The sequence below is a fragment of the Natator depressus genome, chromosome 4 (genome assembly GCF_965152275.1).
Source record: "Natator depressus isolate rNatDep1 chromosome 4, rNatDep2.hap1, whole genome shotgun sequence".
Classification (NCBI taxonomy): domain Eukaryota; kingdom Metazoa; phylum Chordata; order Testudines; family Cheloniidae; genus Natator; species Natator depressus.
Genome location: NC_134237.1, coordinates 134079332 through 134092635, shown reverse-complemented (window position 1 = coordinate 134092635; position 13304 = coordinate 134079332). Strand labels below are relative to the sequence as shown.

The 13304-nt window shown below is 43.8% G+C and overlaps 1 protein-coding gene across 5 annotated transcripts in view; it reads left to right on the top strand.

Annotated features, from left to right (window-relative positions):
• Positions 1-10063, top strand: part of SLC4A11 (solute carrier family 4 member 11) — a 153214-nt gene extending 143151 nt beyond the window's left edge. For all 5 annotated transcript variants that reach the window (XM_074951936.1, XM_074951932.1, XM_074951934.1 and 2 more), the window contains exons 19-20: positions 3559-3728; positions 6602-10063. In XM_074951936.1, coding sequence (XP_074808037.1) covers positions 3559-3728; positions 6602-6665 — 234 coding nt within the window. In that variant the 3' untranslated portion in view covers positions 6666-10063. The remainder of the gene's footprint in view (positions 1-3558; positions 3729-6601) is intronic.
• The last annotated feature ends 3241 nt before the right edge of the window (positions 10064-13304 follow it).

Below are 13304 nucleotides of genomic sequence, written 5' to 3'. Positions count from 1 at the left end.
TGTGAATCTCCACCTTATACATTATGATATTGTAATAAGGGCCAAATTATGGTTGTCCTTCAAGAGACTGTACATGCACGTTCCACTCTTGGTGAGCATGTGCCCAGCTCACAGTTGTTGGAAATTTTTGCTTCAGTGGTACCCACAGGGTAGCTCAAACGCCCTCCGCTGCCACGCACCACTGTGTCCAGCGGTCCGAGAAACCCCTCAGAACTTTCTCACTGCCCAGGATGATCATTGGAAGTTCTTGGCTTGCCTTAGCAAGTGCTCTGTGTGCTCATTGTAAACTTATTGTAAATAGTTTTCTAATTGATCAGTACTTAGTTCGTAGCGTAGATAGGATTAGTTTCTTTTTCCGTTCCCAGTTTGGGGTTTCCATTTCTTGGTACCAAAGGGTGCCTCAGTCACCAGCCTTCAGACTATGCATTTCCTGCATTAGGCCGATGTACCTGAGCAACCCACACTCAAGTTGCTTGAATTGTTTAGGGAAAGCTCATATTTGAGGTTGTTGCCAAATCTGCAAAGACTTTAAGCCTAGGACAAGGGAAGACAGAGAAACCAGGCTAAAGGTTTCGCACGTGCCGGCAGCCCTGAGACCTCTGGCAGAGCCCAGCTGTTTGGATTCAGCAGTGACTGCTTCATCATTAGTTAGGAGTCTTCTATGTTGCTCGAGACCCAGCACTGCTCACTCTCCCCAATGCCCAAAAAGAGGCATAAAACCTCTCAGCAGATCATCAAGAAAGGAAGGTTACTGGCACCAAAATCCTCTAGGCTTGGGATAAGCGTAGAGTGCAGCTGAAACCCAAGCACTCCTCCGATACCACGCAAACGAGCACCGTTGACTCTGGCGCTGAGACAGGTACCATCTAGTTCAGGGCCTGATGGAGCGCCTTCTATGTCTGCGGTACCGCATCATTCCAAGACCGTCTCTGAACTGACCATGCTGGAGGCGTCTGTGGCAGTGAGAGGTCGGCTGAACCTATTGGTATCCGTTTCCCCGGCAGTGCAGGAGACCACGCAACTGGTACCACTAGACACTAGTATTGTCAGTGCGGTGTTCAGTACCACCGCAAATGCCATTGCCTCAGACAGCATGCCTGATGGTATCGTTGAAGGGGAAGCCTGCAGTGTTGGCAGTGCAGTGCTCTTCTCTGACTCGCCACCAGTCTTCAGCACCATCAGGAGCAGCCTCTCCTTGGCCAGCAGAGGGAGACTCGTCCTCCTCGGAATCGGAAATTGGCACCTGTGCTTCCCAGCCTCAGAGCTGCTCTTGCCAATATCCACCAAGGCACTACTACCCTGCTAGGGATCATCCAGTGGGAGTAGGACTGCGCATGTGGGCTAGGGGCCCACCACCAGTTCAGTGGCTTTTTTGGAACCTAAGGGGATTCCCCCGGTTTCTAGGTCATACACAAAGCGTTCGTGCTCTGTGTCCTTGAAGAGACACAGGAAATCTACTCACCAGGTGTCACCTGTTCCTGAGCCCGGTACTGGGCCTGGTGATGAGCAGCAAGAGTTACTCCAGGAGGACAGTGCTGGACAACTTGTGGAGGAGGAGCATCCTCGGCCTGTGCTGGCCTCTACAGTCTCCTCTCCCGGTAACGCAGTCTCCTCAGGGGGCATCTCACTCTCTCCCCCAATTATTATATGGCTCACCAGGAGCTATTGAAGGGGGTGGCCTCAAGCTTGGAAATTCAGATGGAGGTGGCTAAGGAGTCCTTCTTCTTCCTTGTTGATATTTTGGCCGCCAAAGGGCCTCCGCAAGTGGCCTTAGGTATTAATAAGGTAATTATAGACCCCCTTAAGTCTCTGTGGCCAACCCTTTACTACATTTCTCCCACCTCAGAAAGTATTATGTCCCCTCCCAGGGATTTGAATTATCTATACTTTCATCCCTACTGGGATCTCTGGTGGTGTCAGTGGCCAGTGAACAGGAATGGCAGAGCCAACAGGCATCATTCCCCAAATCAAAGGATGCAAAAAAATCTAGATTTATTTGGTAGAAAAGTTTATTCTACTGGGATGGGATTGCCAACTAATGAGCTCTTTTGGGACATTATGATTTTAAAGTTTGGGACTGCATGTTAAAGTTTAGGGACATGCTGCCAGAGGACTCTAGGCAGGAATTCTCCTCATTAGTTAATAAGGGGAAATCTGTAGCAAGAACTTTGCTGCAGGCTGCACTGGACAACAGTTACGGAAGAGTAGTAACCATTTTTTTTCACTGGCAACACTCCCGTTGATTTCAGTTGAGCCCAGGATTTGGTCCTAATGGAAAAATAGACTCCTAATTTTATTTGGCCTCTATTGAAACCCACTCCTACCTAGGATATCACAGGTACTGTAGATTCCATTGACTGAATATATTCATTGGTAAATAAGGAATGGATATGGATATTGTATGCAGAGTACTCTATTTCACTAGGGGCATGGTGTAGCACTGGAATGGGTTACCTAAGGAGGTGGTGGAATCTCCTTCCTTTGAGGTTTTTAAGGTCAGGCTTGACAAAGCCCTGGCTGGGATGATTTAGTTGGGGATTGGTCCTGCTTTGAGCAGGGGGTTGGACTAGATGACCTCCTGAGGTCCCTTCCAACCCTGATATTCTAGGATTCTATTTGTTCTCTTTTGTCTTATACTTAGGTTGTAAGCTGTTTGGGACAGGGACGGTCTTTTTATTTTGTGTTTGTACAGCAGTTAGCACCATGGGGTCCTGGCCCATGACGGGGGCTCTTAGGTCCTTTGATAGTACAAATAATAAATATCTGTTTTAGTACAGATTAGACTGCTGTGCCTAGGTTAGGAAACCTGCATAACTCATGCTGCGATCCTAGATCCATTCGTCAATATCCGCATCAGCGGCTAGTCACTCCTACGCACACTACATTGCATTCTGCTTGTGTGGGGTCTCTTCTAGCCTCTCCTGGCTGAGCGCCACAGTTGCTCTATCTCAGATTGGGTTGACGTCTGCCCCCTGAAGAGAAGATGGAAAGTTCTCAGATGGCAAAGAGCTTGTTAAAACATAAAAAACAACCTGAAAGGGGAGCAGCACACAAGCAGACCTGCCTAACACAGCATCACCACGTGATGCACACACTCTCCCTCGCCTCCGGATATTTTACATGTTGCTACACAGTGCTGCTAATCATCCACGGGGGAATATAATTATGGCATTTATATCAGTATTTCTTGTGCTCCAGATGTTCCTCCAGGCAAGTCTATCTCTGGTTTCCCCCATTTTTTATTGCCCAGTCATTCCCTGTGGTCTGTTGCCAGTACCACAGCCGGAGGTATTAGCTTTAACCCTTGAAATCCTTAGTTCAGCCCTTTTGGCTTGAGGAACAGGCCAGTACTCAGCTTAGAAAGTCCTTCAACATCTGCCGTGCCATTTGTGTATTTCTGATATCTACCCATTGACCTGATGTGTGAAATGAATGCTGACAGCTGTGTGTTGGTTTCCCAAAAATAATTTCTTTAATGGGCACACTTCTTATACTTTATTCCCACCTGGACTGATTTGTCTCTTGCTGTCTGACGTGTACCTCTTTTCTCTTTCACAGACGGCTTACCCTCCAACGCATTACATTCGCAGGGTCCCTCAGAGGAAGATCCACTATTTCACAGGCTTGCAGGTTCTTCAGCTCCTCATCCTCTGTGGGTTTGGGATGTCACCGTTACCGTACATGAAGATGATTTTTCCTCTCATTATGATAGGAATGATCCCGATCAGGTAAGTCGGTCTCTGTATTAAAGACACCTCACTGAGTGGCCAAGCTGTTTGGCTTCTGACTAGGCAACTACATATTACTTAAGGCAGGTGTACGCTACCACTGAAGTTGATCTAAATTCCATTGCTCAGGGATGTGAAAAAGCCCTCCACCCCCTGAGCTATACAAGTTTCGTGCTGTCCACACCAGGAGATGGTATGATGGGATAACATGATTTTGGCAATTAATTGATCTTTAAATATTCATGGTAAATAGGCCCAGTGGCCTGTGATGGGATGTTAGATTGGGTGGGATCTGAGTTACCCAGGAAAGAATTTTCTGTCATGTGTGGCTGGTGATTCTTGCCCATATGCTCAGGGTTTAGCTGATTGCCATATTTGGGGTTGGGAAGGAATTTTCCTCCAGGGCAGATTGGAAGAGGCCCTGGAGATTTTTCGCCTTCCTCTGTAGCATGGGGCACGGGTCACTTGCTGGAGGATTCTCTGCTGCTTGAAGTCTTTAAACCACGATTTGAGGACTTCAATAGCTCAGACATAGGTGAGAGGTTTTTCGCAGGAGTGGGTGGGTGAGATTCTGTGGCCTGCGTTGTGCAGGAGGTCAGACTAAATGATCATAATGGTCCCTTCTGACCTTAATATCTATGAATCTATGTCGGCGGTAGACACTTTTCTGCCAACATAGCTTACGCTTCTTGCCAAGGTGGAGTCATTATAGTGACGGGAGAGCACTCCTCCATCGGCAGCTGCAGTGATGTAGCACTGTAGCGTAGACTTGCCTTTAGATTTCTCTGTGATCCTGTGCCATGTTCTGCACTGGCTTGAGTGATCACACAAGGAAATTAACACTGCACGCAGAATTTCCTTGCCCACACAGAAATGGGCTGCAGTGCTGCTAGCTGCCACTAGGGACCACTGGATTCGGCAGAGCCCAGCTTGCACATAGAAGATACTGATGGGGGAGGGAGAGGGAGCTAGAGCAGTGGTTCCCAAACTTGTGCAGCGAAAGTCCCGGCCGGGCCGCTTTGTTTACCTGCCGCGTCCGCAGGTTCGGCCGATCGCGGCTCCCAGTGGCCGCGGTTCGCTGCTCCAGGCCAATGGGAGCTGCTGGAAGCAGCGGCCAGTACGTCCCTCGGCCCGCACCGCTTCCCGCAGCCCCCATTGGCCTGGAGCAGCGAACCGCGGCCACTGGGAGCCGCGATCGGCCGAACCTGTGGACGCGGCAGGTAAACAAACAAACCGGCCCAGCCCGCCAGGGGCTTTCCCTGCACAAGCGGCAGAACAAGTTTGGGAACCACTGAGCTAGAGGGTTCCTGGCAGCTGCAGTTCCCAGCATGCCCTGAGGGAAGGAGACGGCGGCGCGCAGGAAACTGTGCAAGCCTGGGACCCAGCATCAGGCTGTATCTCCCTCTGGATCCCTTGGCTCTGGGGGGCCCCACAGTTGGGCTCTGGGGGGAAGGGGTGCGGGTGTCTGGCTCCCTGGACTCTAGTGGGGAGAAGAGGGCAGAGAAACAAGAACTGGTTGTCATAGGGAGTTTCTTTGACTCTCTACTCTTGAGGGAATTTTTGTGCATGTCCATATTCTTACAGACATACTTGCTGACCGGTATTTTGAAATAAATTACCAAAATAATCAAAACTGGCGTGATTATGTAGTGTTATTTTGAGAAATAAAATTTGCAGAATTTTAAAATATTGTGCGCAGAATTTTTAATTTTTTTGGCACAGAATGCCCCCAGGAGTAATTATTTTGGGAGACTCTTCCCTGGCTGTAACGGAATATACCATTCAGAGAAAATGTGACCTCTCCTAAAGCTCTCACAATTCTCAACAGGGGTCAGAGCTTTGGGGAAGCATGTATGCTGCTGACTAAACATGACTTCTCTGGCACTGTAATCCCAATGGATAGGAGAGTATTTTAAGTATCCCTTTTCCTCTTCGCACAATCATTTGTGTTTCACAAAGTGAATTGAATTTAGATCAAACACAGTTTTTGTTTTCCGGGATGTTTTCATTTTCCAGTGTTTATCTCATGTCAGATCAATTTGAGGAGTTTAGGGGCTTGCACTGCAGTTAGTGAGATTTGAAATTTCCTCCTTTCCTGGCTACCTATTGAGGAGCTCTAAATCTAAACCAGGCTTATTAAATTGTTGTCTTTATTATTTAAATAGCTGAAAAGTAACTTCCTGTGCTGTTAAGGAAGCAGAGGATTAATCTACAAATGTCCAGTAGCATAGATGAAGGAGAAAGCTTTTTAATGTTGACTGTGGTGCCACTTAGTGTTTGTTTCACTCAAAGGAAATATCATTATTAAGTAGATTCCAGAGGCCCCAATCTGTACCGTGCCCAGCAGAATGGGGTCCTGGTTGTAACCTGAAATAAGGCAAACCCTCCCCCAAAGACACCTCAGGGACAAGGCATGTCGAACACAGTGGAGTGGGCAGTAGCAAAAGACAAGTGAATGTAAAACCAGTGGTGCTAGCTCTCACAAGCAATATTTGGTGTGTTTTCTTAAAGCCCCAGCTCTTGGAGACATTGAGTGTCTGAGAATCTTAGCTTACTTTTGTTTATTTGGGTTCTTTTAAAAGTAAAAGGAAGCCAAATGTATTCTTTTATTTAAAATGTCATCCTCTTTTAAGCCAGTCTCATAATGTTTTGGGTCCTGCTTTGTGATTTTTGAATAACAGCTGTTTCAGGGATTCCAGCGATGTGAGCAAACATGGCTGTGTTTTCACTCCAGCTTAACAAACCTGATGTAAATCAGCAAGTTGTATGAATTGCCCCAGACATGCCCAGCTCTGAAGAGCCTGGAAAAGGATGAACATAACCCTTATTGCAGCACTAACCTGAATCTAATTATCTCTGTTGTTCACTCGTAGGTATAACCTGCTTCCTAGGATCATTGAAGCAAAATACCTAGATGCTATGGATGCGGAGCACTAAAAATGAATCTCTGCTCTCAGAACAGCGAACAGCTTTTCAAATCAAAAGGAAATGGCAGCCTTGCTGAGATGTAGAATTATTTATCTGAAGTTCTCTTTTGTTTAGAACCTCCAGGACTTTCTTTCTGCTCTAGTCTGGCACTTGGAGATACATGGTTGAAGACCAATAGGCCATTCAAGTTTCAGATCAAAACAGCCTTTGACTGAGAGGGCAGTACTCTTCTGAGTTTTGAGGCAAGCCAGCTTTATGGAAATGTTACCTTCTACATCCTAAAACTTGAAATCCCACAGATCAATGTGTTTCTCTTGTTGGATTGTGCTGTGCTAGGGTTGCCTCACATTCCCTTTTTTAAGGGGGATCCCTTTTTTATACACTGTGTCCCTTTTCCCAGAACACTATTGATATGTAAGGACAGTAATCAACCCTTGCTTTACAGAATTACTGAATAATTTGGAGCTTTAATGCAATTACCTATATCTCCAGTTCATCTTCCAAAAGGATAGCCCTATGTCAGAGGAGACGTGTAGTGATCTCGTCAAGTTATTGATTAGTGGATGGGCTGGGAAGCAAAAGAATATGGTTATGCTGATTCATCTAAAGCTGTAGATTGTGTGTTGTTTAATTTCTTCATATGTACCAGAAATGTTCAGAGGTTGGATTCACTTCGTGATGCTGATGTAATTACAACTGGGTCTAAGCTGCTTGGGAATTAGTTGAAGCTATTTTACACTGTTACTTCTCAGTAATCAAATATAGAATTGTAGGTCTGTACAGCAGCAAGCTTCTTGGTTGTGCCCAAATTCACCTGGATGCTGAAATGTGGCAAAATTCAGTCATGTGCATTAATGTTCGCATATACATATGTACAGAACTGCCTATGTGTACATATATACATACATAATTTAGATTTGTGTATATATTTTGCATATATATAATACATATATTGGATATATAGGCATATTCTTTCAAGATATTGAAAGTGTTCTTGTGCAATCAGTGTTACCTGTACTGTGTTGACATACATTTGTTCTTTGCTTCAGTGCTTCTTTTTTCTTATTCAAAGCCATTCTGTGTCAAACTGCATTAACCCAATTACTGATTATTATTTTTAAACATACTGCTAAGTTCAAACATTCCTTCATTTTCCTCTAGTCCTTTGGCTTTTGTGACCTGCATCACCCTGTCTGAATGCGTTCCGACATGTGAATTTTCCATTTAATTTTAATGTACAGTAGGTAATGAACGTTGGTTGTTTCCTAATCAGTATTTCTGTTTGTCACTTCACTGTTTCAGTTTTGTAGCTACCTCCCGTTTTCCCCCACCCCCAGACATTACATTATATTTCTGTATGAATTCTAACTCTCCTGCTATCTATTTTATCTTTTGGTTTATTTAATTTAGCTGGTATTGTGGTCAGTTTTTCTATACTTGAAGTACTGTGAAACAAGCTATCCTTTAGCGAATTCCGCGTTGATCTGTAGTGCAGCTAGGGGCAAACTTTACAAGAAAAGAAAGTGGAGCAATGAAGATAGATTTTAAAAAGCAAAAATTAGAATCACATTACAATAAATGCAAACAGACAGTAGATTAGTGCAGAAGAGTGTTTTGTTTCAAGCAAATTGTTTGCACAATAATTGGTGGTGAGATTTATCGGAGAGAATACATTGGCGATTTGGCTTTCTTTACGAAGTGTAAAACACATCTCTCCATCACTAATGAGAGGAACTGGGGAAGAAAGCTCATATGCTAAAACCAAGCTTATAAACCCAAACTCAATAACTCATTCAATAATTAGTTTACTTTTAATAACCCCCAAAGGGATTCCATCATCATGCAATTGCCTACAGCTTGGAAGGAAACTACGGAGAGCAGAGTGTTCAGTTTCTCTTTGAAGTTTCCCATTGACAATCCAGTGAAGGAGCACCAGGTTGTTCCTAAGGGTGTATTTGTTACTGTCGGGGATAAACATTTAGCACAGTAATTGCAGGGAAATAGATTCTCTACTTCATTAGCCATCTAAGCAGCATTGTATTACCTTGAAAATGTAACCTTATGTTCTACTCAACTCCTGCAGATGCGCTGTGAAGGGCATGGCCTAATTTGGCCCTCTTAATAAATGAAACGTGGGCATTGCCATTAATTTGTTTTCACTAGGAATGTCTTAGCACGCCAAAAAGACATCGCCATAGTAACAAACATGGCTAACTAACAAACAGGTCTGACACTATTTGCATTATCAAGAACAAGAAGATAAGAATTAAAGGCAACTAAATTATGCACATTGACTAATATTCTTAATCCTGGAATCAGATCTTATTGGAGTCACTGCAGAGGTTTCAAATTAAAGTGCCTAAAGATGAGGTGAATGTTCAGCAAACAAGACTGTGTTGTCTGGGCCAGTCCACACACAAAAAGGCGAGGTGACTCAAAAAGAGAACAGTATTGATAGCCATGCTCAGATATGAACTGCAGTAAGACAATCGTCTGACCCTTTTTAAACAAAGTCCCTCCTTCCCAGTGTAAAACGCATCGAAACGAGACCCCCTGAAAAGAAGGCTGAGTGTCCTTAAATACTTTGCCGTGTTGAAAGCGTGGGCGTTCTAACGACACGTGTGCTGTGTTCTGTCACTGGTGCCTGGGCTCCCGGTGTTTGGGCTCCTAGCAGCAGACCTCACGCTGTGAAAAATCAGACTCTGTGCAAGAGAGGGTTTAAAGCACAGGATGGACCCCCTGGCTGGGAGAGGGGCGTGAATGCTGTGTGCAAAGCAGCTGTTTCAAGTGAATAGGTGAAATTCATCTCTGCAGTCTCATGGAACGCGAGTGGTCCGTGGGTCTTGAGTTGACCCTCTGCACAGGAGGTGGATTTCCCTGTACACCTATATAAAAAAATCTAGTTACAGAAAAGCCTAGAAGCATACCTGCAAACTGCATTAAAATACCGTAGAGCTAAACGGAAAAGAAAACCCTAAAAACCTCTGTGCAATAGGGCAGCTACCATAGGGTTCATTGTTCGCCTTGTAAACTGACCTGAGATACCACAACCTGTCATTTTTGCATTGACAGGCTGCGTATGTTGCACTTAACAAAAGCCCTTGCAGGGGTAAAATATTTTTAAATGAGCTCTTTCTCAGTTTCTTGAAAGAACCAAAAAAGCCCTTTACTTTTCTCTCTGTCTCTCTGAAATTAGCAATCCAGATGCAGTGACAAATGTCGCTGAGTTAAGCAATGTAAAATATAGAAATTGTTACACTTCAACATGATTGGAGGTAATTTAACCCTCACAGCTAAAATAAGCCCCCTAACTACTTTTATGTTAAGTTGTTGTTTTGGAACAGTTTGTGATGTAATTTCAGTCTCGCGTGTATTCTCTTTTTAGCATAAACATGACTGTTAGATTCCCCCCCCCCCCCTCAGGGTTTTCACTATATAAATCATGGGCCAGGGAATCAACTGATGTAAATCATCAACGGTCAATAGCACTGTTCCTATTTTTGCTAGCTGAGGATCTGGCCCTACATTCTAATCTGTGGGTATCAGATGAAAAGCTGGACTATGTCGGAATGTCTCTTGAATTACATAAGGCTCACAAGATACTGGTAATGATGATCCTATTTCAGACCAAAAAAGGTCAGGATTTTCATACAAGTACCTTTCCCTTCCTGTTACAAATGAAAGTTCTTTTGCTTCTCTTTTTACTGACATAAGCGGGCATTTCCAGGAAGTAGGCTAACTAAGAAAAGAGAGTTTGATAAACAGAACTATTTCTGCACTTTAATACCTGTGTGAAGGTTAAGACCATTAGAATGTAATAACCAAAAGTTATCTTTTGTTATAAGCTCTTTAGATAGATATGCACAATGTTATGTATAAATATTGCCAAAGAACTGGATCTGAAAAGATGATGATTGCTGTTAATTAAGAGGTCCTTGTGCTGTATTCTGCTGGAGTCAAAAGGCAGTAAATGCTTGTGAAATGACTGGATTTTTTCTGTAACCTAAATTAGTTGCCAACATCTGCCAAAATTATGAGGGTACTGGGAAATATAATACACTTTTTTTAAAGGCTGTAGCTGGTAGGCACTTAATGGTATAGCTAGAAGTCATCCTGATCAGGTAGAGATGTGATCTTAATTGATAAATAGGTCTGCTGGTCTGAAAGTTCTTTTTAAAGCTGATGAAATGCTGTTGATACATTACGCATTGAAATGGATATGTTGAGGATTGTTGTGTGTATTAAAGAACACTGGTGCTGTATGGGCTGCTGAACGGGGTACAATGTGCTCAGAAACTAACACACACAAATCTCCACCAAGCAGTAGCGAAGTTTGAAAGCATTATTGGATGTTAAAAGCTAGCTGGTTACATACCACCAGGTCACTGTCAGGGTAGTGACATAGAAAACTTAAAACTACTTTCTGGCCAGACATGCTACTTGGTGAAACATCTCAAGGTAGAATCAGTTAACTGTACTGTGAGAAACACACGTCACTGATGAACTGCCCATGAATTAGGGATACAATATAAAAACAAATACAATACACTAAGATGCTGAAATATGACCATTACAAGCCCAGTGCTGCTCCCCTTGACTTCACTGCATCTCACATTAGGTCCACACAAAAAACATCTGCTTGATGCACGCAGCTTCTAAAACACGCATCTCCAACTGAACCACCAAATTAAGCCAACTTTTGCAGAGGTGTGCACCTTCCATTTCACAGCATTGAAACCATCATCAGGAAAACATAGTTCAACGGCGTGATCTTGGGAGAAGCAGGAATTTGGTTCAAGCTGATTGGATTGTAGATCAAGAGTTAATTGGAACAAATATATAATTTGCCATCTCAAAGAGAGAGGAAAGAAATGTCAATGGGAGAAGGTACACCGGTCTCACCTCAAGAACAGCCATCATGTTCCAGATTTCTGCTAAGCATTCACTTTGCACGTGTCTGAGTGGATACAGATAAGAGTCACCTAGAACAGTTAGAGGGTCACTTCTTAAAATGTGCATTTATACCTGGAAGCTAGCTGGCAGCACTAGGGATGATTTAAATTAATAAATTGCCACGTCCGTTTCCCATACCATGGCATGGGCTACTGCTGCTAAATGGTTGCTCTTTCTTCTCCTTGTGTTGACCATCACACATTCCTTCCATGGATCATACATCAGAGGCAAAATCTACTCTTCTACTCTCCATTCCAAAGACATCGGCAATGTGTCACTATAGCAGGCTACTCAATCTTCGCTGGCCGGTACAAATTCTGAGCTAGCTTCTAGGCATAGGCATGGCAACTCATGCCATCTCAGACAATTATGAATCATTCATCATTTCTGTTATATGATTGTTGTGCTGATGTATGTCACACCTCTTTAGATGGTTAGCTTTCTAGTGCAGTTCTTGACCAGAGCAGGCCTTTCTTTCATCTCTCGAGCTTCCAAAAATACTGAAGTGATGTGATTGTCTAATTTTCCTGGGTGTGTTTCCAAGGAGGCCTGTGGATGTTAGAAGTGAAAAGCACATAGCATTGCCAATTTGATATCAAGTTGCTTAAAGAAAACTTGCCTTGAACTCCCAGTCCCATCCCCGTGGCTACAGGCCTGGCTTGTGTTACAGCAAAGAACTGGCAACCAGGATTTTGTCAAGAGCTGATGATATCGGAGGTTGCCAGAATATTTTAAGAGGCTCCAGAAATGCCTGACATCTTCTAATACCTTCTTCTTTCACTGTGTTGTGTCCATAATCCTTATGGCATCTCCAGCATTGTTGCTTCTTCACAAATGGACATGGTTGCCCTTCAAGCTAAGAAAATTCATCTATAATTTTTCTACAGAAAAGTGCGAGAACATGGAAAACTGGGTACGATTCTGAACTGTATTTGATAGAACATTTATTATGTCCTGGGGAATGTATTGCCTCTCCCTCCCTGTCTCTGCCTCTCCTGGTGAGAGAATTCAGTTTCCATTATAAGAGCCAAAGCCTGAATGCTCAATGAGCAGAGGTGGCCTGTTGTGCCAACATGCATATGGTGGCATTTGTAATGCTGATTCTTTTTGTTGTGAACCAAGCTAGATCATCAAGCTCATTTCACTTAGTCATGAGCTGAGAGCCCAGGTGTCGATAGCCACCAAATCCCCCTGCCTAGTATACACTTCTAAATGTAACTGCTGCTTGACTTCAAGCTTGAAATGCACCAAGCCCAGTGACTTCCTGTATTGCACTGCTTTCTTGCTATGGTGCTGTCTGCTTTGTGATTGAGCAAGATTGCAGCCAGGAGGAAAATTGATTAAATGAAAATCTTTTAGGTTAATAGTCTTTGGCACTCTGTCCTCAACACGCAAAGAGAGGAGCTGGCTGACAGTACCTTCACCTTAGTTACATGATTGGGGTCCTACAGAAAATCTGCACATCAGGTTCAACATCCGATGTATCTGTTTCCGGACTTGGTTTACCAAGTTCAGCAGGGCAATGAGACGTCTGTCAGCTTTGCTGGAAGTAGCTGATCCAATGCGTGCAGGAGCTAGTACAGTAGGTAATTAAGTACCGTGGTTTGCAGGTGATCCATTTTCAGGGCGTGATTAATTATGTTCAGTGAGTGACACAGCCCTCTCGGTATAAACTATTAAGTTCATCGTGCGGTG